Genomic DNA, 21,749 nt, shown 5'->3' on the forward strand with positions numbered 1-21,749 from the left:
GCTGTGGAGATCAGGAGCACATTGAAGCCCACCAAAACAGCGTGGAAAGATGCCGTTGAAGCGGACAAGGAACGCAAGAAATGTGCAGAGTAAAGAAGAGCTGAGCCGGGAAATGCGGCACAGCAAACTGACGTTGTTCATTCAACAGTTTGAGAAAGAAGGTTCGGCGGATCCTCGCTGCAGCCGCACAAACGTAAAGCTCCATACACGCTGCAGGGTCCCTCTTCATGTTTGATGTTTTCTTACAGCTCAGGAACGCATGAACGAGCTGGAGGCCAAGATGGATAACATGCTGGCTACAGTGGAAAAAGTATTCAAAGTGGAACTGATGAAGATGCCTCCTGCCCTTCAAATCACGCTCATAGGGGATTTAATAAGCGGTAAGTCCTCACTGATTATGATTTGAGCCCCTTCACTAAAGAACACCGACCGACTGCTTTCTCTCACAGAGGAGGAAGTCTCAGCCAGTGAGGTCTCAATTGCCATGAAGGTGAGTTGGGTTTCTAGTTTAAATTGCACCTGGGGGTTTATATTTTTATTTTTCAGATAATCATCAGATACATTTTCACCTTTTGCAGAGTGAGCTTCGTGAGATGCCGCAGCCCCTCAGGAGGATGCCCAGTAAAAGAGGTGAAAGGAGGCTATTTTTTTTTTTCCTTTTAACCAGTGAGCTTATCAGTTTATCTTGACATAGATTAAAGCAAACAATTTAATTTCTGTAAGATCTTTTTTTTTTTTTTTTAAATAAAGTTTTATTCAATTGCACTTTTATTTCTGCAGCTAAATCCCCTGATTCTCCAGACCAGTCCTCCCCAACCCAGAGGCCCTCATCCAAAACCTCAAAGGTAGGTGATGCAGCAGGTGCATTTGCAGAGGCATGGCTGCCACTATGTGGTAAACTTCATGAAAAGGCTTAATCTCAGAAAAATCTGTAATTTTTACACTTTCTGTTTTTGTGTCTTTGTGTTCAGGGAGTAAAGGGGACTAAAAGGACCAGAACATTAGTTTGCAGTAACAGCACTGGAAACCTCACGTAAGCTTTGAACTTAAAGTTCAGCAGTGTGCGGTTATTTACGTTCTGAACCTGATGAATGCCTCATCCGGTGTTTACATTTTAACTGGTTTTCATGTTGACTGGTTGTCAATGCTTCGAGCTGCCGCAATGAACTCCGGGTGTTTCTAATCAGATTTGTTAGAAAAAGTGAAAAATGAAATTAAAAATTAGAAAACAGCAAAATAAAACTGAGATTTTTGAATTTATGCACAGATGTAATTGACCTCAGGTCAGCAGGCAGCTTCCAAAGAACAAGGCTGCAGTAACTGAATGCACCTTCAGCACGCTCGGTCTGGGAACAGTTCAAAGATCTGCTCCTGATGATCCGAGAGATCTGAGTTATAAACACAGAGGGCACCACAAGTTTCCCGGGGGGACCACTGAGAGCTTTGTCAACTAAAAGATTTTAAAGGGAATTCTGTATTGAACTAGAAGCCAATGAAGTGACTTGAGTACTCAGGTAACACTTTGGCTGCTGCATTTTCAATGAGTTGAAGTCGTCCTACTGATGATTTGGTTAATCTTCCAAATGTAGCATAACAGTAGTCTAACATGTTAAATATGAATGCATGGACCCATTTCTCAGTTTGAGATCAGAATTTTCTGACTTTATATAAAGTGATTAGAAAGCAGTTCTGGCAGCCTTATTAATATGATTATCAAAACTGACATTACTGTCCAAAATAATGCACCAATTCCTGACCTCACTGTTTCAGAGATTGGATTAGATTAAACTTTATTAATGGGGATGATAACTATAAATACATTTTCTGTCTTCTTGAACCAATATCAGATATTTCCATCTTAAGTTCTAAAAGGTTTTAGACATCCAGCAGTTAATGTCATCAATGCAGCTCATTAGTTTGTGTAAGGGTTAGATCATTAGAGGAAAATAAGTACAACTGTGTAACATCTGTGTGAGAATGATGTGATATATTGATTCTGTATGATGGTGTAAAGGTTAAAGAGTGATGTACTAAGAGAACCTTTGAGGAGCCCCTGATTGAATTTTTGTTGGTGCAGATATAAGGCTACAATAGAAACATAAAATCTTAGATACTTTAGGTATGATGAGAACCAATCAGGAACCTGACCTGTTAAACCAACTGAACCGTGAAGCCTTTTTAATTAAAATCTGATCAACAGTGTCAAAAGGCAGCAGGGAGCTCAAACAGGACTAAATAAGACTGAAACTCTGAAAAACTGATTTTCAGGCCGTTGACTTGAGGAAGAGCTGTCCCTGTGCTGTGATTGGATCTGAACCCTGATTGGTGCTTATCATGATAAGACACAGATTGCATGAGTCGTCATCCTTACCTGATTTACAGACTGTTGTCCTTGCCCTGTTAAAAGCCTTTTGGGTGCACTAAATGTAATGCAGTCTGACCTCGAGCACTTCCTGTCTTCAGAGGATAGGGTTGTTCAGTTCAATTATCAGTTATCTCACAAATGTACTGGTGGACCTTTTTTGGTGTAGGTTTGCCCATTAGATCCATCCCCATGAGCTCAAGTGTCTGTTCCCTAATGAAAGAGGGCAAGTTATCAAAATATGTTCCTGCTGTGGGGGAGGAAAAATGCACACATCTGGATGCAGGTCTTCATTTTCAGAGCATTCCTTCTCGCTTGGCATTTAGGGCACTGTTACTTCGAAAGAAAGTAAATATGAAGAAGCATGCAAGTGTTGAGGAATCAATCACCATACACTGAGAGCTTACAAATTGAGATAAAGTTCACCCATTTTTGATTGTCATTTCCATGCCAGGCTAGTAATGTAAGAAAAAAGGGGGAAGGTGTTTTGGAGGTAGTGAAATAAGGAAAGCCAGGAATTTGGAGGTGAGAGTAGTAGGGACTGGACATGTACAGAGGAAGGATAGAGGATATGCTGAGCATTTATTGGATATTGAATATGGAGCTGCCAGACAGGAGGAAAAGATGAAGACCGCATAAGATACCTGAATGTAGTTGATCCCATGGAGAAGGTTGGTGTGACAGAAGAGGGCGCTAGAGAGAGGCAGATGTCCTTATTCCCATCTGTCCCATCTGCCTATTCCAATCGTACCGCTTTTCCTCAAGTTCTCTGCTTTTCTTACTTGTTCCTGTGTGCTCTAAATAGACTTAGGGCAGAACTTAATCTATGCAATACCTATCCTGAATTTAACTGGCCTTTTGTACACAGACACAAAGGTCACTCTCTAAACACACAAATCTCAGCTTCACTATCTATAGATGACTGTGTCACACCTATTCTCTAAATTGTCAAATTCCTCCAAGTCAAAGTGTGCAAACAGCTAATGTATAAAACATGGTATGACTCCAAGAAGCTGGAAACATTTTTCAATAAGCTTGTGCAGTTAAGTGAGTCAGGTTTATTAGGTACAATTTCTGGATCTTTATTTATTTTTTGAGTTTGCTGTGCACACTGTAATTACCACTGTGCAATATTTAAAACAAAAAGCTTTTTTGTTCCTCGAGTGGCCCATTCTCTGAACAAAATTCTTATTGCCCTAAATCCATAAATTGAATAAACCTGTACACAATTGTTGCAATGATTATTTAAGATAATTTTCACAGCCATTGACTGCCTGTCACCAGATAACATGGCCGTGTTTCTTAAATCTGCAGCTGGTTAAACAGCTGACGGTGAACAAGATGTACATAGATACTTTACTGATCCCACACAAATTGTGTTTTAGCAGCAAGAATAATGCAGTCTACAGTAACTAAACATCAAAGTGAGATGTATGCAGGTAAAACTGGAGTTTCCATCAAGCTGATCGGCAGTGAAAACGTCGGCTTGTGATTTGACATGATGCAGATTTTTAGTTAGCATCATGCATATTTGAAGATAAAATTGGTGACTATGCATTTGCACAAAATAGCGAGGTCTCGTTGAACTGTGATATATACTGGCAGGCAGAGGCAGCCGTTTGTTAAGTTTGCCATTTGTTGGTTCCTGCAGACCCTCGGTCATCGCCAAGAGAACTCAAAGCCGCTTGGCAAGTCGCAAGACCAACGAGCCATCTGTGCTAAACCAGTCCAAGCCTAAACTCAGGTCTGTTGCTGCCTTTTGTTAGATCAACATGTTACTGCATTGAAATCTGTTTAATGCTCTGAGTTGTAATGTTTACCTGCCAGCTGTTTAAAAATATTACTGTCAGCTCTAATTAAAACATAGTGATGTGAGTCCTGTTGTCCCCCAGGTCTGTGGTCTCTGCTGGTGATCTGCACTGTTCAATGGCAGGATCTGCTGCACACATCACTGTAACCACAGCACAGGGTCAGGTACTTCATGGGGTTTTCTCTTTTACTTGGCCTAAAAGTAAGGAGTTTGTCCTTGGCCTGAAAACGTTTGACTAAAGTGTTCCTTATGTGACATGAGACAGTTTACTCTCTGGGTTAGGAACAGATACCGGGTATGGCTGATGTATTTTACAAGTCAGGTGGTTTTCTTCTTCATAGATGGTCAGCTTTTCTGAAGAGACTAAAGATGACATTAACTGGGACCTGCTGGATGATGTGGCGTGGTGCCAGATTCAGAAGCTTTCGGTAGGAGACGGATCATCTGATTTTTATTTTTCATGATTAAAAACATGCATAGAAAATCCATTTCAAACTCTTACAAATGTCACTTTTCAAACTGGGGTTTCTTTTTTTTTTAGGGTCTCATGGATTATCTGTCGCGGCGGAGTCGCTGTCACCGATGAGTGAAGCCCAAACATCTGTGACCGGGATGTTTCAGACACATTTCAAGACGTTTCTTTATAAATGTTTCAACAATAAATGCAGAATTAGTTTGTGGGTTTTAAAAATAATAAAGCTGCTTTGTATTACAATTCATGACCAAGTACCCAATTCAATTTGTATTGAACTGTTTGTCCACTCCACTTGTTACACTTGCTTTTCTTTGGGTTTTTAAATCATTGTGAATAAATCTTATGTAATGTAACCCAGTGGGTAAGTGATTAAAATCGATTTAGGAATGTCTTGTCAATGGAGGGAGTATGTAACGCTGTGTAATGCTTGCACACATTTCATGTGAATAAAACTAAGCCTGCATGGTGGCTGTAGCTCAGTAGGTAGAGCAGGTCGGAAGGTCAGCGGTTCGATTCCTGGCTACTCCAGGCTACATGCCAATGTATCCTTGGGCAAGATACTTAACCCCAAGTTGCTCTCCGACCATCCTGTCGGAGTATGAAGGTGTGAGAATGTTAATTAAAAAAAGCACTTAGCTTAGTAGAAACATGGAAGTGCTTGTATGAATGTGAGTGCATGGGTAAATGTAAACATGTGTAAGCGCTTTGAGTGCTCTGACTGAGTAGAAAAGCGCTATATAAGAGCTAGTCCATTTACCATGGTGAACATTCATCAAAGGCAAATATTAGTTACAACTGTGTAAGAACCTCTAAATTTAATACAAACCCTGAAAACAAGAGATCTCAGACATTTATGCAGGAATAGGCACAGGTTTATTTGTTTTCCACATCTGAGATCTGAATTATGAAAATGCATAAAATTACATTCTGGTTAATGTGCAACTAAATACTGCAAGTTCTACATCCTAAAGCATTTATGGCATTTATAAAATTGGTACAAATGTGCAAACAAAGCTGTCTCAAATGTTGCCACAAAATTCAGCATACTAAGCTTTAAATATAATGGATCACTGCAGGGTTTCCATCTCCACCTCCATGGGCTCCTCCCTGTGTTCCTGTGCAGAAGAAGAGCTGAAGGATGTGTGTCTGCTGATGTCTTCAGAGGCCTGTGTGGGAGTGGCATTGGGAGCCATCCGTGGATAGAAAGGTCCCACCAGCCAGTTGAGCGGCGTGTTGTTGACCAGGTAATCCATGACGTGGTCCAGGGAGTCTTTCATTTTGCTCAGTTGGACTTTGCTGCTGGCCAACACACTGTCTGGCAGGTCTCCCAGCCTCTTAGCTTTGCTGAAGTTGGAGTAGACCTGTGAAGCAGACTGGCTGAGGGACAGCGCCTCCTGCTGGATGTGGTTGGGGAGACCCTGCAGGCTAGAGATGAGGACCAGGCAGGTGGTCTGGAGCTGCTGCGTGAGGGAACGTGCTAGGGTCAAGGTGCGGGACTCGATTACCTGCACGAATGGAGAGGAACAAATTTAAATGAGTTTGTGTTCCCACTTTATTTCAGTAACACAAGCAGTGGGTTCATACATGAGTGAATAGATAACATTTTATCTCACTGTACCTCTGCCTCATGACTGTTCTGCTGGTTTGGACCACTGGACTTCCACACCACCAAGGAATTCAACTTCTCATTTACCATCTGGTTAGCACTGCCAATGTTCTTTTTGCCAATCTGAATCTAAAGAAAAACAGTTTGTTTTAGTCCAAAAGCATTAAAAGGATTAAAAGTATTGATTGCTGGCCAGTGCATAGTTCAGATTGCTGTAAAGTCCATGTTAAATGTTGCTCATGTTATATTTATGAAAGGAGGCCCACCAGGTCAACAGTAGAGTTCAGCTCAGAAATGAATTCCACGCAGCGCTGCTTTCCATCTCGTATCCGAACCACGGCTCTGCTGTACGCCCTCTGCCGGAGCTTGGTGGAGAGGGAGCCCAGACGGACGTAGTAGCTCGGCTCCTCGTTGTCAGAGCTTTTCGGAGATTTTGCCTCCAGCTCTGTCACAAGACAGGGAAACATGGAAAGCTCCAGTTAAAAAAAAATAAATAAAACAAGGCCAAACAAACTATTGTTTTTTGGGGTTTTTTTTTTTTAAAGCTAGAGTGTGGACACATCTTAATACAAGTTATTTACAACCATGAAAAAAAAAAATCAGTTTAAACAGTTTACAGGCCTGTTTCATAAGCCTCTACATGCCACAGCTCAGCCTAAACAGCTCTTTTAATAGCTGGCAAAAAATTGAAATTTACACACATAATCTGATGAGGTCTGTTTTCCAGGAAACTGGGCCAATAGCTGAACTTTGTCACAGCTTTACAGATACACTAGCCTTTGTTTGTATTCTATTTGACAAGGAAACTAGAGACAAATCCATATTTAAAATTTGAAAAGTAAATCATTTGAAGTAATCCATAACTTTCATGTTTCATTGTTCCATAAAGATTTAAATAAAAACTTCAGGGCAATTATTTTCAGTCCCACTCACCCAGCTCAGCCTCCGTCAGAGGCAAATACTGCTCCACCAGGCTCTCAGATGTACTGAGGGCTGTGTCCACTCCACTGCTGACCAGCCGTGCCACTCTGCTTTCCAGCACAGTGCTCATGCTCCCATTGACAACAGCTTTGGTCTTGTCCACCCCACCCTGCACCGCCTCACGCGTTTTCTCCACAACGTTGGTCAGTGTGTCTGAGACTGTGCCCTTGGCGCCGGACACTGTGCCCGTCACAACATCTTTAGCAGTGGTTACCACATCCTTGGCATTGGAGACAATCTGGGGACAGAGAGATTTTTTTTTTTTAAGTGATTGCGTCAAAAGATGAGTTCACAGTAGGTGAGGAAACAGTAGTTGTGAAAAATGGGACAAAGGTCATGACTGATAACTGAGGAAATTAGCCCACATTTCACTATTGTGCAATTTGGCTCGACTATGAAAGCGGTGCGTACCTGGTCAGAGGGCTGGTGAAGGATTGGTAAGGTTTTCTCAATCTTGTCCAAACCTTTACAGGCAAGGTCATTGGCAATGGCAACTACAGAGAAAAATAAGTAAAGTTAAACAAAACAGACAAACAAAGATTTATTGAATAAAGTCAGCAAATGTTCCTTAAAATAAAATAAGAAGCAAGTTTTCTTGTTCATTAATGTGTGATTATAGTAACTGGGTGAAAGGGCATGATGAGCAAACACCCTGACTTGCACATCCTGTTTTAAAGCGTGACTCAGCTGGTCAGCCTGCAATGATCCCTCCAGTTTCACTCTGACATCCTCTAACCTTTGATGCCACGTCTACAGATGAATTAAAGGTTCTTACTCTGAGGTTCCAGTTTGTCAATGATGGGTGAAGCAGTGGTGAGAGCCACTGAGGTGATGGTGCGGACTCCTTGCTCTGCAGCCTCGCACACGGTCCTGATGTATGGGTGGTTGTCCTTTGTGCTGGAGTACACGCTGGACACCAAGCCATAGGTGGAGCTGACTAGAGGAAGGCTGGCCACCCTCTCCACCACACTCTGTAAAGCCAACACAGAGGAAACAGTTCACCTACAGCCTCCAAAGTCACAATGTGAATGAACTGCTCCAGTTTCTGGTTCAGATAATGTATGTGAACTAAGTTAGTTTCACTATTACAGTCAAAATGTATTTAAACTTACTCTACCTGAGAGCAAAGACTAACTCACCTGAGTTGGAATAACTTCAGCTGTTGCCATTTCTGCGCAAATAAACCTGAAAAGAACATAAAGCGTTTCAGTTCAAGAATACAACAAACAAGTCGCTTTAAGAATCACATTTTACAGCGGATAAACTGGAGCTCGTTACTTCCGCATTAGGTTTCTTAAAGTTCCTGATAGTTAGCTACATAATAATAAACGCTCACGTGAACTTATTACAGACAGAAGTGCCGTGAAACTGTTTTTTAAAAAAGCTGTTAAAAACAGATACAAACTCACCAAGAAGTCACTGATTCAATCCCAAGCACTCAATGAGTGAACTGATGCTGCGTGAACAGGCGGCGGCTGTATTTATGTGCTGTAACTATCGCGAGATGTAGGAAAGTGCTGTGACGCAGCGTCTTCTAGGGCAAAGGTAAAAAGGCTAAAAGTTTGGTCGGGGAATTCCTCTGAAATCAGCAGTCACATGAGCAGGCAGTGACACACGTCAGCCCGTGGTTTCACCAGCCATTCACGTTTTCAGTGAATCTACACATTTTAATATATACACAGCCCACCATAAACTGTAGCTCCAAAGCTTTGGGCAGTCTATACTGAATATGACCACACTTAGCAGGAGCCCCGGGAAAACAAATACTGGCGAGCCTCTTGACCCTTTCCCACCAGGCTATGGGCAATAATTATATTGCGCATATCTCACCATAACTCACTCAGTGGTCCTAAAGCCTGCACTCAGATAAATATTTACAAATGCTGACTTTAAGTAATTTGATTAGATGTCAAATTTCCATGTGATTGTGTTACATAAATACAGTGTGAAACATTAAATTTGCTGGGATCTGGTCAAATTACTTGATTAGTATGCATTCAGTTCATACCAAAAATATTTTCCTTCATGATTAATTCTTTGAATAAATAGACCTTTGATTTTACATATTTCAGTTGCAATATCTATCTATCTATCTATCTATCTATCTATCTATCTATCTATCTATCTATCTATCTATCTATCTATCTATCTATCTATCTATCTATCTATCTATCTATCTATCTATCTATCTATCTATCTATCTATCTATCTATCTATCTGAGTGTGTTGTGGCAAACCGATTTGGTTTATGAATCTTTTAAACATAATATCAACTAGAATAACAGGTAAAACTACACTTTTAAAAATATTATTTGGCCCCTCTACAAGTCTTTATTATATTAGATGATATTTTGCTTTAGCGGTTAAGTTTCCCAGCAAAAGTATATTTAATTATTCATTTCCAATTATCGCAAAGCCAACCTGATGAAAAATAGTGTAGCTATTGGCTTTCGGAGGCCCTTTGGGGTCTGGGCACAGTAAATCAGTCTTGCGCAGACTCAAACTTGGCACGTCGTTTGGGATCTATGTGAGTCGGCTTGATTAGCTCAAACCCACATCATCTACATGGACCCTGCGACTGTTCAATGCGTTTTGAGATTAAAGGAAAAATAATTGGCAATATACCCAAATGAGTCCATATGCAGACTGTGAATGTAAACGCATAAAAGACACACATGCAGCAGAGCATACATAAAAAAGTCTGCAGGATACTGATAAAAGAAATGGTCCTAAATGCAGTGAGGAGAGTTTTGCATTTTGTTGTAGAAAGCACAGCATTATCTTATCATTTCTTTGTTGCGCTGTGTGGAAACAGTGGCCACTGGTAGAAGTCTGAAGAGAAAAATAGGATTTCAGTTTATGGAGACAGCGTTTATACATAGCACACAATTCTGATTTGAGGTATACATTTAAAAACTGAGGAAATGTTGATTGTCACCACATAGGAAAAAAAAAAGTGTCACTAATTTTCATTAACTGTTAATACAATTCAGCACCAAAACACAAAACTGCAAGTCATTTTGCAGTTGTAGAGTTTTTCTTTTTTACCCAATGAATGTTCAAATGGAGATTAAGCTGAAGTGAAAAAGTCTGCCAACTTCATTTTGATTCACTGTTTAAGTATTTTCTCACAATGGAGCGAAGCCAGATGTATATTTGCTCTCATGCAATGTCTAAGAAAGATTAGGGGATTTCTTAAAAAAATTAATGCAAGACATTTGACCCGCACACAACTTCTCTTAATTGATTTCTGACTGTAATAACAGTGCCATACGTCAGTTTGGTTTACCGGCAGATGAACAGGTCTGCGTTTGCCAGTCGCTCATCGGAGCCAGATGTGTGGCTCCGGTTCTGATCTGAGAGCCAGTGTCAGTGCTTATTTCTATTTTGGTACATGTTATTAAAATGTGAATTAAGTGTTAATGCAGTTTTGTTGGATACAACACATTTGGAAGCCAGATGAGGAAACATGGGCTTAGCTCAGATCCATCAGTTGGCTAACACACTGTAGCTCATCAGTAGATGAAGCCCTCGGGGCCTGTTTGTCAAATGGACCGCATATGATGAAATGAAATGTTGGCTACAATAAATTGCAAACAAGATTTTGCATGAAGGAGGATAAGATACAGTTTACAGTGTTAGAGCTGTATAAGAAATACTGTAAAACGGACAACCTACTGAAAGTATGTTGGGCCTGCTCCCACACTTCCGCCTCCATTCAGGTACCACGTTGTCCTGGACATTGATCACACTGTATTTAATTGTACATGTCATATTCTGCCCATTGCCCAATTTTATGGCACTCGAAGTGCAACCAAGAGTCATCAGCTGGACATGGTGATTTCTGCTTGGTGTACAAAGGTGTAATGTTTATCTCACTGTGACATTGTACCATGTAAAGGTGAATTATGGGCTCAAAGGAAATGAGGTAATGTTGGGTTTTAGAGTCAGATGAATTCAATGCTGGCTCATCACCAGCATCACAACACTTTTTGGAGTCACATTACATTTTTTTAAGGAAAGAACAAACTGCCGGGCTGAGGTCCACATGTCACGATTTCTCATTTATGTTCAGTTAATTTACAGTTTACTCGTGGAACGTACCCCTCCATTTATTTAGAATAACTTAGACAGCCAAACAATGTCAATTCTTATACAATTATATGGTGTTATTGGAGTATAACAGTCATATATTTCCTTTTTTTTTTTATTAAAACAAATATCAGTTCTTATGGAGTAAATTTATTTTGAAAGTATTAAGAGGCGCCCTTTTTTCTTGTGAAGAAACATGTTTATATGTAGTTTACAAGAAGACAGGATTATTTTATATCACCACAGAAAACCAATTAATGAAGCAACCTGTACCATACAGAAAAAAATGACAGAAGGCTGTGTATGAAGCCACAGTTCAGTTGAGTCCATGCATGAACTGACAGCAGGGTCATTTTAGTTCAGTGTCCTAATTTGACCTCTTAAAAAAAAAAAAAAAATCACCTGACTCGCCTGCATGAGAAAACTGCCCACTCTCAGGAGAGACATGACATCATAGTAGAAGCACCTCATGTTAGAAATGTTAATGAAATGTTCGAGAAAGATGGAAAGAGCTTGTTAATGAAGTGCCACTGAAACTTGAAAAGGCCACTGCTCCAGCTGAACAGTAACAGGAAGTGAATGTTATGAGTGTGTCTCTGCTTTTTGGCTCTAATTTGGCACGAGCTTTCCCGCTGAGCTTCATGGATAAGAAGAACAGCTAGATGGTTGAAACTTGGACGTGCGGACGATGATCCCAAACATGCATCAGAACTGGTTCTGGAATTCATGAAGCAGGCTAACAATAAGCTGCTGGAATGACCTTCCCAAAGCCCCGACCTCAACCCTATTGAAAATTTGTGGACTACGCTTAAAAGCCGGGCTCGTGCCAGGAAACCGACCAATTTAAATGCGCTCTACCAATTCTGCCAGGACGAGCGGTCACATAGCCAGCCTGAGTAATGCCAGAATCTTGTTGATGGCTACCAAAAAATAATAATAATAATCTGGTTGAGGTGCAACTTGCTAAGGGACATTTAACCAAATATTAGTGGGGTTGTATGTACACTTTTGACCCTGTGTGGATTACAGAAAATCCAAAATAATTTCAAACTTGTGAACCCAATTCTTATTTTTAAAGTAAATAATGTGTGCTGTACAATCATTACACCCACAAAAAAAATTTCAAAGGGCTCATCAAAAGCCCCAAATTACCATGACATTCAAATCCATGATGAGTGTATATTAACTTCTGACCACAGAACTTTGTCACACTTTACTAACAGGTCTAATCCACTAGATGGCACCAATGTAGGCAAAATTGAAACTCCTCCTAAGTACTATCATGGTTCTGTTTCTTACCTTTTTCCAAATTGTTTCAAGACTCTCAGTTTCTCAGTTCAATTGTACTTCATTTAGTTTTATATGTATTACACACAGAGCTATAACTGCTCAGGTACATCATTCCTGTGGGAGAGCTTTATTGAGGTTCCAGTGATCATTTAAGATTAGAGTGCCAAATATTTTAACAAAACCCAACTCCTGGCTAAGACAATAAAGTACTGTAAGCATCAGGAATAAAAACATCTGGATGCTTTACTCACATGTTAGTTGATCCATCCATCCATCCATCCATCCATCCATCCATCCATCCATCCATCCATCCATCCATCCATCCATCCATCCATCCATCCATCCATCCATCTTCTTCCTGTTATCAGGAAATACAAGTAGATGAATACAGATTAGTCATGTGAAACCCCACATATTCAACAGACATGTTGATAGCTTGAGAGGGAAAAGCTGGTAATGAGCCAAGTCGGCTGCTTCTCTCAGCTGAGATGAAAAGAAAATTCAGTTGTGGAAGATCTGACCACCCGTCTCCCGAGGGGTCTGTCGGTGAGCGGCGGGCAGTGAGGGCACTGAGTCTGGCGGGAGGAGACTAGAGATCCTCACATGGGATCCATCTATTGTGCTGTCAGAGACAGGTAGGGCTGTGGGCTCCATGCCAAGACTCCCGGCTGGGTAACAGATACCTGTGGGCTACTGGGAAAGTGTCACACCTCCGGATCACACACAGTGAGATGCACTGCGTGAAGAAAGAGTGCAGACAGGAAGAAAAGTGGGAGAGTGGCTGTGCTTTCATGCCCTTCAGATCACAAGGAAAAGTGGCAGAGATGGGGCTTTGAAGCGAAGGAGAAAGGACATGTCTTTGGTGTAGTGGTGTGCTTTGGTTAACACTACACTCGAACAGTGCAGCCAATTTAAATACACCCTCTGTCAGGCAATGCCAGCTGATGGGTGTCTACAGCTGCTCATCAGACTTGTATCTTCAGTGCACTGTCGCTTCTATAAATATGTATTTGAAACTGAAAAAATAAATTTCTCAACCTGGGGCTTGCTCATACAGTCACTGTGGTCATTTTTACTCAGCAGCCACATTTTGGAGTTAACTTAAAAAAAAAGTAAAAAAGAGAGACAATTTTAAAACAGTGTCTGTGTCCAACTTAAAGCAAAGAAGCTTCAGTTCTATTTTTCCAGTCAAACCAAATGTTTATTACTTATCATTTTCTTTAGGGCACGATTTCATTTCAGCAAAGGTACTTCACAGTGTGGGAGTGAAAGAAAAAACTGACAGAACTCAGAAAAACACTGTTACACAACTTTTCATAAAGTTGTAGGGCACTCACTACCTGTTTGACCACATGGGGGCAGCAGGAGAAACAGCTTGTACACAGCACTGGTATATTAACCTTCAATCTCCAATTTCCAGCAGACTCAAAGTAACATTAACATTTTTATGAGTTTTGTTTCAAAGCAGAAGATCACTAGAACTTAATTACATAAAAAAAAAATTAATTATATTCAATGCTACTGGCTGATTTACACTCTCTCTGGGGAAACCTGCTCTGCTCTGCTAAATGCTACACTATCAGTCCTTACTTTGTCCTTCTGCTGTTTGGTGCTGAAACTGTAGCAGATTAACTTTTTCTGTTAAAGTTTTTTTCCTGAAAAAAAAAAAAAAGTTACCACAGCAGCAAACTAATCACTATATGTTCCGTCCCAGAAAAACTGTGAAACTAAAGTCAGTGCGATGATAATCATCTATAGGTTCATGTAAAAAAAAAAAAACAACCCGTCTCACATAAAAGCAAACATGTGCTCCGCTGTTAATATGAAGGGATTAGCAGTTTTAGGCTAAGATTAAAAAATAATATTAATATCTACATGTGTTTAAGTCACTTGTCTATTTTGGAACGTTATACCTCAGTCATGCAGCTGTTTGCTAAAAGGCACCCATTATCTTTTATTGCTGCTTGTGTTGAGTCAGGTTAAAGCATACCACTTTTGCTCTGTTTAGAATTACAGTGTTCTCTTAAATGTGCAAAGCGGCAACCTAATACTCATTGTTACAGGAAAACACACACACACACACACACACACACTACGTGAACGGAGCTGCCGTCATCTCTGTCAAGAAGAGGCGGACTAAATATTGCCCTTACTCTTGTTGAGTGAATTTACATGAGAATTTCAACATCTGGGACAGAAATAGCAGAAGTAGCCCTGCTGCTAAATTTGGACCCGTTTTCCAGCTTCAAACCAACCAACCCCGGAGCAGGAGAGCTCCAGCATACAGAAATAAATGACATTTTAACAAAATGATGCCTGCGCTCTCCAAATAACCGTTACTTCAGCCTTTAATAAACAACGGATCTGTGCAGACAATATGTGTTTAGCGGGGCAGCGACCGCTGATTTATTGCATCAACATGGACAAGAGTCGTATTAAGCAGGGCTCTGTGCACCTGTCAGATGTAATCCTCAAATAATGACTCTGGCTCATTAGACAAGACATCTAAGTGACCCTCTACATTTCCCACTGTGTGGCAAAAACTGTACACGGTTAAAAAAAATGTGAGAAAAGGTCAGTATGTGCAGTCTGGCTTTGAGCATTACAACCTCTGCATTCCAGGAGGACCACACCCTGACTCCCCCCCCCCCCCCCCCCCCCCCTCCCCACCACCACCACCACCACCTTTATGATGATTTTCAGTAATGATTTTCTCAGAGAGACAGAGAGGAGGGGTCTCACATTTCATAGTTGGGAGACTAGTGCTTTGGTTGTTGACCTGTGAGGCACAGATATAATTGCAGAGCCGGTCAATGAGCACATACTTTGAATGGGTCAGATGGCAGGTCAGACAATGAGGCTTTTCCCTCGTGTGGCTCCAACACGGTCCCACATGACCTCGCCATGTTTCAACAGTATCCCATCGCAGACCATTTTCACAGAGCCGTGCTGGGATTAGCAGGCCGGCTGTTTGTGCTGGCAAAGGGGCAGCAATTCACAGCTATATTTTCTGGGTGCTGTTGCTGACAACCACAGCAAGTCCTCGTAATTATAATATAATTGAGAATGATCTAAAACCGAATGTCCTTGCTGCGCCGTCCGGGCCAGTGTTTACAGAAAACAGCTGCTTAAATAGGCACTTAGAAGGAATTAGAAAAACATTTTTTAATGTCCCAGAGAGTGAGTGTGTCTCTGTCTGTGTGCAAGTGTGCATACATGCGTGGGTTGGCTATTTGGGCACCTACACAGACAATCTCTTTGTTTTGGAAGTGTTCTCTTAAGTCTTCGGAGGCAGACGGGAGCCAAGAACAACGTGGGAAATGGGCCCTTGTTTCATTTCTGCTTTCTCTCCAGGCTTTTCCTTTACAGCCTCTCTGTCAGCTGGCCTCCAAAGCAGTACCTGAGGCGTGCAGAAAGCTGAAGAAACCAGGGGAACGAGGCTTGGACACGAGAGAAGTCATAATGGGAACCGAGTGGCAGCTGACAGCCAGGCCAAGCTGTCTGTCATTCGCCTCTCCTTCTCTGTCTTTCTTTTCCTCTCTCACACATACGTCGTCAGCAGAAGGCACGCACCCAACCAGACCCCTGTTCAGGTGGTCTGTGTGGGTAGCCAGAGCTGTGCTGGCTATCCCCAGGAAATAAAAGAGATGAGTCATGCAAATTGTGATGTTCTGACACAATATCAAGTACATATGTTTACTGGCATCCCCTGAAAGCAGCGCGGAACACCTTATCTTGCAAGTACAGCTAACTAAGATGATTCATACTTTACACGCGAAAGCTGGAAAAGTTCATTAAACAAGGAGAACAAAGGCAAAATGCAGCCTCTATATATATCTGGTCAAAGATATAGCCTCAGTGTTAATTGATTTCATCTGTTTGTATGGAAATAGCTGCAAAAATGTCTTTGAGTTTGATTTTCTCCCAGTTATCATGTAGAAGTGAAAAGCATCAGTTTTGAACTGAATGAAATGAGTCAGTAGCTAAATCCAGATAGATAAAAAGAAATTATCCAAAGGTTAAGCCAAACTTTGAAAGCTCTAAAGCTTGTTCTCCTCCTCAGCCCACGCTTGCGATGTTGCAACATCTCTTTGAATTGGGCTCGTATGTGTGATTGAATGTCTGCATACCCCAACACCACAGCCTCTCAGATGTATCATTGCAACATTTTGGTGGTACAGTGTTAATACTTTAAGACATATCGCATTTCAAGTTTAAACAGGGTCCCACAGTGAGCTGCCACAGCTCTCTTTTAGACATATTTGCACATTTGTATTAGGGCTGTAGTATCATTCTCCTTTATTCTAAAGATGCTGAGTGAAATAAAACTTTAATAATTCAAAAAGCATCACACACATGATCTGAAAGGATTTCCTTTAACGCTGCAAAAACACAACAGTGTGCTTTGATTTGGATTAAGGGTTAATCCCGCACGACAGAAGTAAATAGACTACTGATGTACCACGCATTTTACTACTGTGCATACATTAAAGTATATTCCTTAAATGTCAAATGATTTAAAATATTTTATAACCTTATAGTATTCGCATCACTTCCAAGATGAACAGTAGGCTTGAGTTTCTCTTGAGGGGCTCCACAGCAGGAAGGCAGTCTAACAAGAGTCAGTACACGTTTTATCACCAAAATCTAATCTTTCTTTTTTTTTCTTAACAGGTCTATTATGTGTATTTATCACGACAGACTCTACCCTCCTCATCGTGGAGGATACTGATAGCGCAGACATTTCTGGAGACATGTTCTGCTACTCTTTTATGTACTAGCAGCTCTTTCCTGGAGACCTAGTGTTACTTTGCCTTTCTCTTTATCTGCCCCTAAGGTGTTTTATTGGATTCAAGGCACTCAACACGACTGGCCAAGTCATAGTTTTCAAGTTTTTTTTTTCCCTTCTTTAGAAGCTCTTTCTGATTTTGGCAGCGTGCTGTTGTCACGCTGGAAGATTCTGCTTCTGGCATGTTTTTGGGGATGTGGGAGTCACATTGTCAGCCAGTATTTTGGTATATCCACAGGCATTCACTGTGCCATTGACATTTCCTCTTCTTCAAATTTATCAGAATTTTTTTTTCACCTTCAGCAAAGTTTAAGCTGAGAGAAAGGAAGGTTTCTCGGCTCAGACTCTGTCCACACGGGCTGATGTAATGCAATGTCACTCAGACTCTAATTTCCATTGATAACCCATGTGCCAAGTCTAAGGCACACCACTGTCTGCTTTTTCAAAGCTAATATGCTGCAAGTAGTGCAGCGCTCATGGCAGAGGATGGCCCCTGCAGCTCTGATAAGTGGTAGACTGGCTGTCTACACAACATAATTACTGCTGCAACTGCGTTTCGAATGAGTTTTGGCCGGTCATTGATCTGACCGTATCCTTTTCCGTCTCTTTGAAAACTCACAATCCAATTGTTCAGTTCTTTCTGGAGTTCTTTATGTGTCACGATGTAGAGTTACAAACAGACATAGCCCAGAGATCCTAACTGGAAATCACAAATTAACATAATTTTGATTCAGCGATCTTTGATAATTTGATCAAAGCCTTTATTTAAAAACAAAAAATCCCTGCATGCGTGGATTATAATTGTTTTAAAGAAACACATTTTGATATAATTAAATCATTAGTGATTTATTCAATTCAATTTTATTTATTTAACACCAAATCACAACAAACAGTCACCCCAAGGTGATTTAAATAAAAAATTTAGATAAAGATCCTACAATAACACCGAGAAAAACCCCAACAATCAAATGACCCCCCCCCCCCCCCCCAATGCATAAGGCATCAGCGACAGTGGGAAGACAAAACTCCCATTTAACAGGAAGACACCAGAACCAGGCTCAGGGAGGGGCAGCCATCTGCCACAACCAGCTGGGAGGGATTTATAAGCACTATATGCTGCTGTAACTTTGGATTGTTTTCAGATAACCCTCAAAAAGAAAAGGGAATGAATGAATACGACCGTATTTTTCGGACTATACGTCGCTCCGGAGTATAGGTCGCACCAGCCAAAAAATGCATAATAAAGAAGAAAAAAACATATATAGGTCGCACTGGACTATAAGTCGCACTTTTGGGGGGGGGGGGGTTGCTAGAATCCGAGACCCAGAGCAGAAATTCCATCTTGAACGGCAATTTAAAATAATAATGGATTAAAGAACAGGACGAACACGGTTACGCCTACGTTATGCTAACGTAGCACATTCAGCTACATGACGCACAACGAACACGTGTTCGGTATGTTAACGTAACATTAAGTTATTCAGATAACCATAGCATAAAGAACATACTAACAAGTTAACCAAACCATCAATCCATTGAATTCTTCATCCTCGGTGTCACTTCTAAACAATTCCGTACACTCCGTAGACGAAGCGCCGCTTCCTCTTCTGTGTCGCGTTAGTCAGACTCGTCGTCAGCTGCAGTTCCAATTATTCCAGCCTTTCTGAATCCCAACAGGATGGTTTGTCACTGAAGCCCATGTTTTCTTGATCCATCCAATGACTTCCAGGAAAGTTGGGTGGCGCATTCTCCCAGTTGCCGTTAAGCTGTGCTCTCCATCCATCATCCACTGCGCCCACAGGTTACGCAAGACTGCCTTAAAGCTGCAGTTCACGGAGATGTCAAGTGGCTGGAGTATTTTGGTTCATGTGTTATAAATGTCACATATACGTCGCTCCGGAGTATAGGTCGCACCCCCAGCCAAACTATGAAAAAAAGTGCGACTTATACTCCGGAAAATACGGTAATTAAACAAACAAACCTGATGAACTGCTCGCGGTGCACCCTGCATCTCACTCCATAACAGCTAGGATTGGCTCCCACAACCCCAAATTTAATAAGTGGTTAAAACAACAGAGGGATGAATGTAAAATGAACAGATGGAGAAACAAAGCTATTTTCAGTCAGAGGCTTTCTAAAAGCAGTTTAAGAACTGAGGGGGGGTGGACATGAGTAAAATCAGTGCTTGGCTTTCAGGGGCTTAAAATGAAACAAACTATCACAAGGAGAAGGTGAAAATATGCTTTTCCACATATTTTCCCATTCTCCGTACATGTTTCATTCGCTTCGCCCTAAATAACACAGTTCAGTTCTTCTGCCAGCATCGTGGCTGTAGTAGATTTACTGAAACAATAGACACCCTCATCTACACCACAAATGTCATTTTCTGCTGCTCCCTTTTTTTTCTAATAGCTGCTTGATTATGTTTGCTGAGCTGTAATATCCATGGAAAATCTGATGAGGACACATCAGATACTGTATCACAGGTTACTGTTTTCATTAGAAAACTGGATATCCTGAATGCATGCAATATGGTGCCCTAATCTTATTGTACTCGAGCCAACATTATTCATCACTAAACTGTTTAAGCAAATCTTTGACTATTCATCCAGCAGCATATTTAGCTTCGGCCATAAGCCAAGATTTATATGTAGTTAGATACTTCCCAAAAGTGAGAGAGAAAAAAACCAGTACCCTTAGCTTCTCAGGCAAACTGACCCACCACTGGCTACAGTGTGAAGAGGATTTCGCCCACTGTCAACATTTCTGACTGGTTGTTTGTGGCATGATGCCCTCAGACAGCATGCAGTGGACACAGCATTCCCGATGGAAGTCAATGCCTGCAGCTGAACCAGATCTGCGCTGACAGACAGACGAGTTACTGTACCCGTAGTGGGGCTGGCATTCCCGGGACGCTGAGGCCCAGCAATGGCAAAGGCTTTCGTTTCCTCTGGAGTCTCAAGCATGAGCACACACACGTACAAACACACACAGACAGATAGCGTGCCAAATTCCACGGAGCCATAAAGGCAATCGGGATGGATGAGACAACCAAGTGGCGTTAAACTGCATGCGGAGGGGTTTGGAAACAAGGAGCCACAATGCAGGACTTTATATGCTTTATGATGCAGAGGTTTAACATTTTGGAAAGTTCTTTAGGGTCAGCTTAAGAGGACTGATACCACTCCTATCTATCTGTTAAGTAATGAACATACTTACAGGCTACTTAAGTTTGAAAGCAAAGAAGCAAAAAAAGGTTTAAAAGTTTTTTTCTACCAGATCTTCTAAGGTCCATTACTTCAGGAGTTTGAGTTTTCATCCTTTACTTTAAGTTTACTATATAATCCCTACTGTAAATAACAAACAGGTATCAGCTATCTCATTTAATTCCCCTCCTAGAAGGTTGGTAAAACATATACTGTATTACAAAGATTCCAGTTTAAAGATGTTTGATTAAATGGAAAAAAAATAAAAAAATAAAAATAAAAAAGCTTTAAAAAAAACCTGTTAGCTGCCTCTTTAATGCAAAAACAAGCTATCTGGTGTCCCGTGAAGGGCATATTCTCTCCCTGGTATCTGGCAAATTCCTCCCCTCTCTTTGAACACAAGTGACAAGCAGTTCTTTGACTCTCAGGCCAAATATCAGTGATCAAACACCTGAAGGTAGGCGTCAGCTAAAGCAAGACAACTGGGTTAGTCATATGCTGAGCTCTGACCTGCTCTGAGTGTGTTTAACCGGGAAACCCACACATGTACTGTACATACCGTGGCCCCATTTTGCACTTGTAAAGTCATGCTTGTTGCATGTTCATGGAAGGTAATAGGTACCTCTAAAAAGGCGCAGGAACATGAAAAAAAAAGTGTCGCTAAGCGTTCAGGCCATCATTGCATTCAAACAAAAGATCTCAGCTAAAAGACTGTCATTAGCTGCTGCCTCAGCCTCTTATTTGTCTTCCCACACAGAGAAGTCCTGTAAGATCTGTTGAGCAAACAACTGACAGATGCTTTTCCAGCTTGTACTGCCTCTAAAAATACATTGGTGCCCAAGGCTGTGATTTTGCAACTCTGCCGATGGGAGCTTTGAGCAAGTGATCCCAGTGAATGTGTCCATCAATGAGAGTAACATGAGGACGCAGCTTAGCCACGCACTGCCAGTCACAGTGAATGTAAACTATTCATGTCTCCGAGCGTTATCTGCCACTTGGTCTGGCTTTGTGGGGTGTCTGTGCTGCTCTTAGGGTACCCGGGGTGGTCAGAGTTCATCAAGACGCCCTCGAGTCTTTCCTCTTTGTTAGACATGAGCAGGTAGGATTTCACTTTCAAGGAGCTATTAAGGATGATAAA

The 21,749-nt window shown here is 41.2% G+C and overlaps 2 protein-coding genes across 2 annotated transcripts; one reads left to right on the top strand and one right to left on the bottom strand.

Annotated features, from left to right (window-relative positions):
- Positions 1–4,851, top strand: cdca9 (cell division cycle associated 9). The gene is made up of 10 exons (XM_030722760.1): positions 1–161; positions 249–380; positions 450–490; positions 579–630; positions 781–845; positions 972–1,033; positions 4,014–4,106; positions 4,255–4,336; positions 4,514–4,600; positions 4,714–4,851. The coding sequence occupies exons 1-10, from the start codon at positions 50–52 to the stop codon at positions 4,756–4,758; spliced, it is 771 nt and encodes a 256-aa protein (XP_030578620.1). The 5' UTR covers positions 1–49; the 3' UTR covers positions 4,759–4,851.
- A 650-nt stretch (positions 4,852–5,501) lies between these two features.
- On the bottom strand, positions 5,502–8,731 carry plin2 (perilipin 2). Its single transcript, XM_030722625.1, has 8 exons — positions 8,644–8,731; positions 8,374–8,419; positions 8,010–8,205; positions 7,646–7,728; positions 7,187–7,472; positions 6,520–6,698; positions 6,266–6,382; positions 5,502–6,152 (listed from the first exon to the last, which is right to left on the bottom strand). Exons 2-8 carry the CDS (start codon positions 8,401–8,403, stop codon positions 5,715–5,717), a joined length of 1,329 nt encoding a protein of 442 aa, XP_030578485.1. The 5' UTR covers positions 8,404–8,419; positions 8,644–8,731; the 3' UTR covers positions 5,502–5,714.
- Positions 8,732–21,749: the final 13,018 nt, after the last annotated feature.

This window comes from Archocentrus centrarchus, assembly GCF_007364275.1.
Source record: "Archocentrus centrarchus isolate MPI-CPG fArcCen1 chromosome 18 unlocalized genomic scaffold, fArcCen1 scaffold_23_ctg1, whole genome shotgun sequence".
Taxonomy (NCBI): domain Eukaryota; kingdom Metazoa; phylum Chordata; class Actinopteri; order Cichliformes; family Cichlidae; genus Archocentrus; species Archocentrus centrarchus.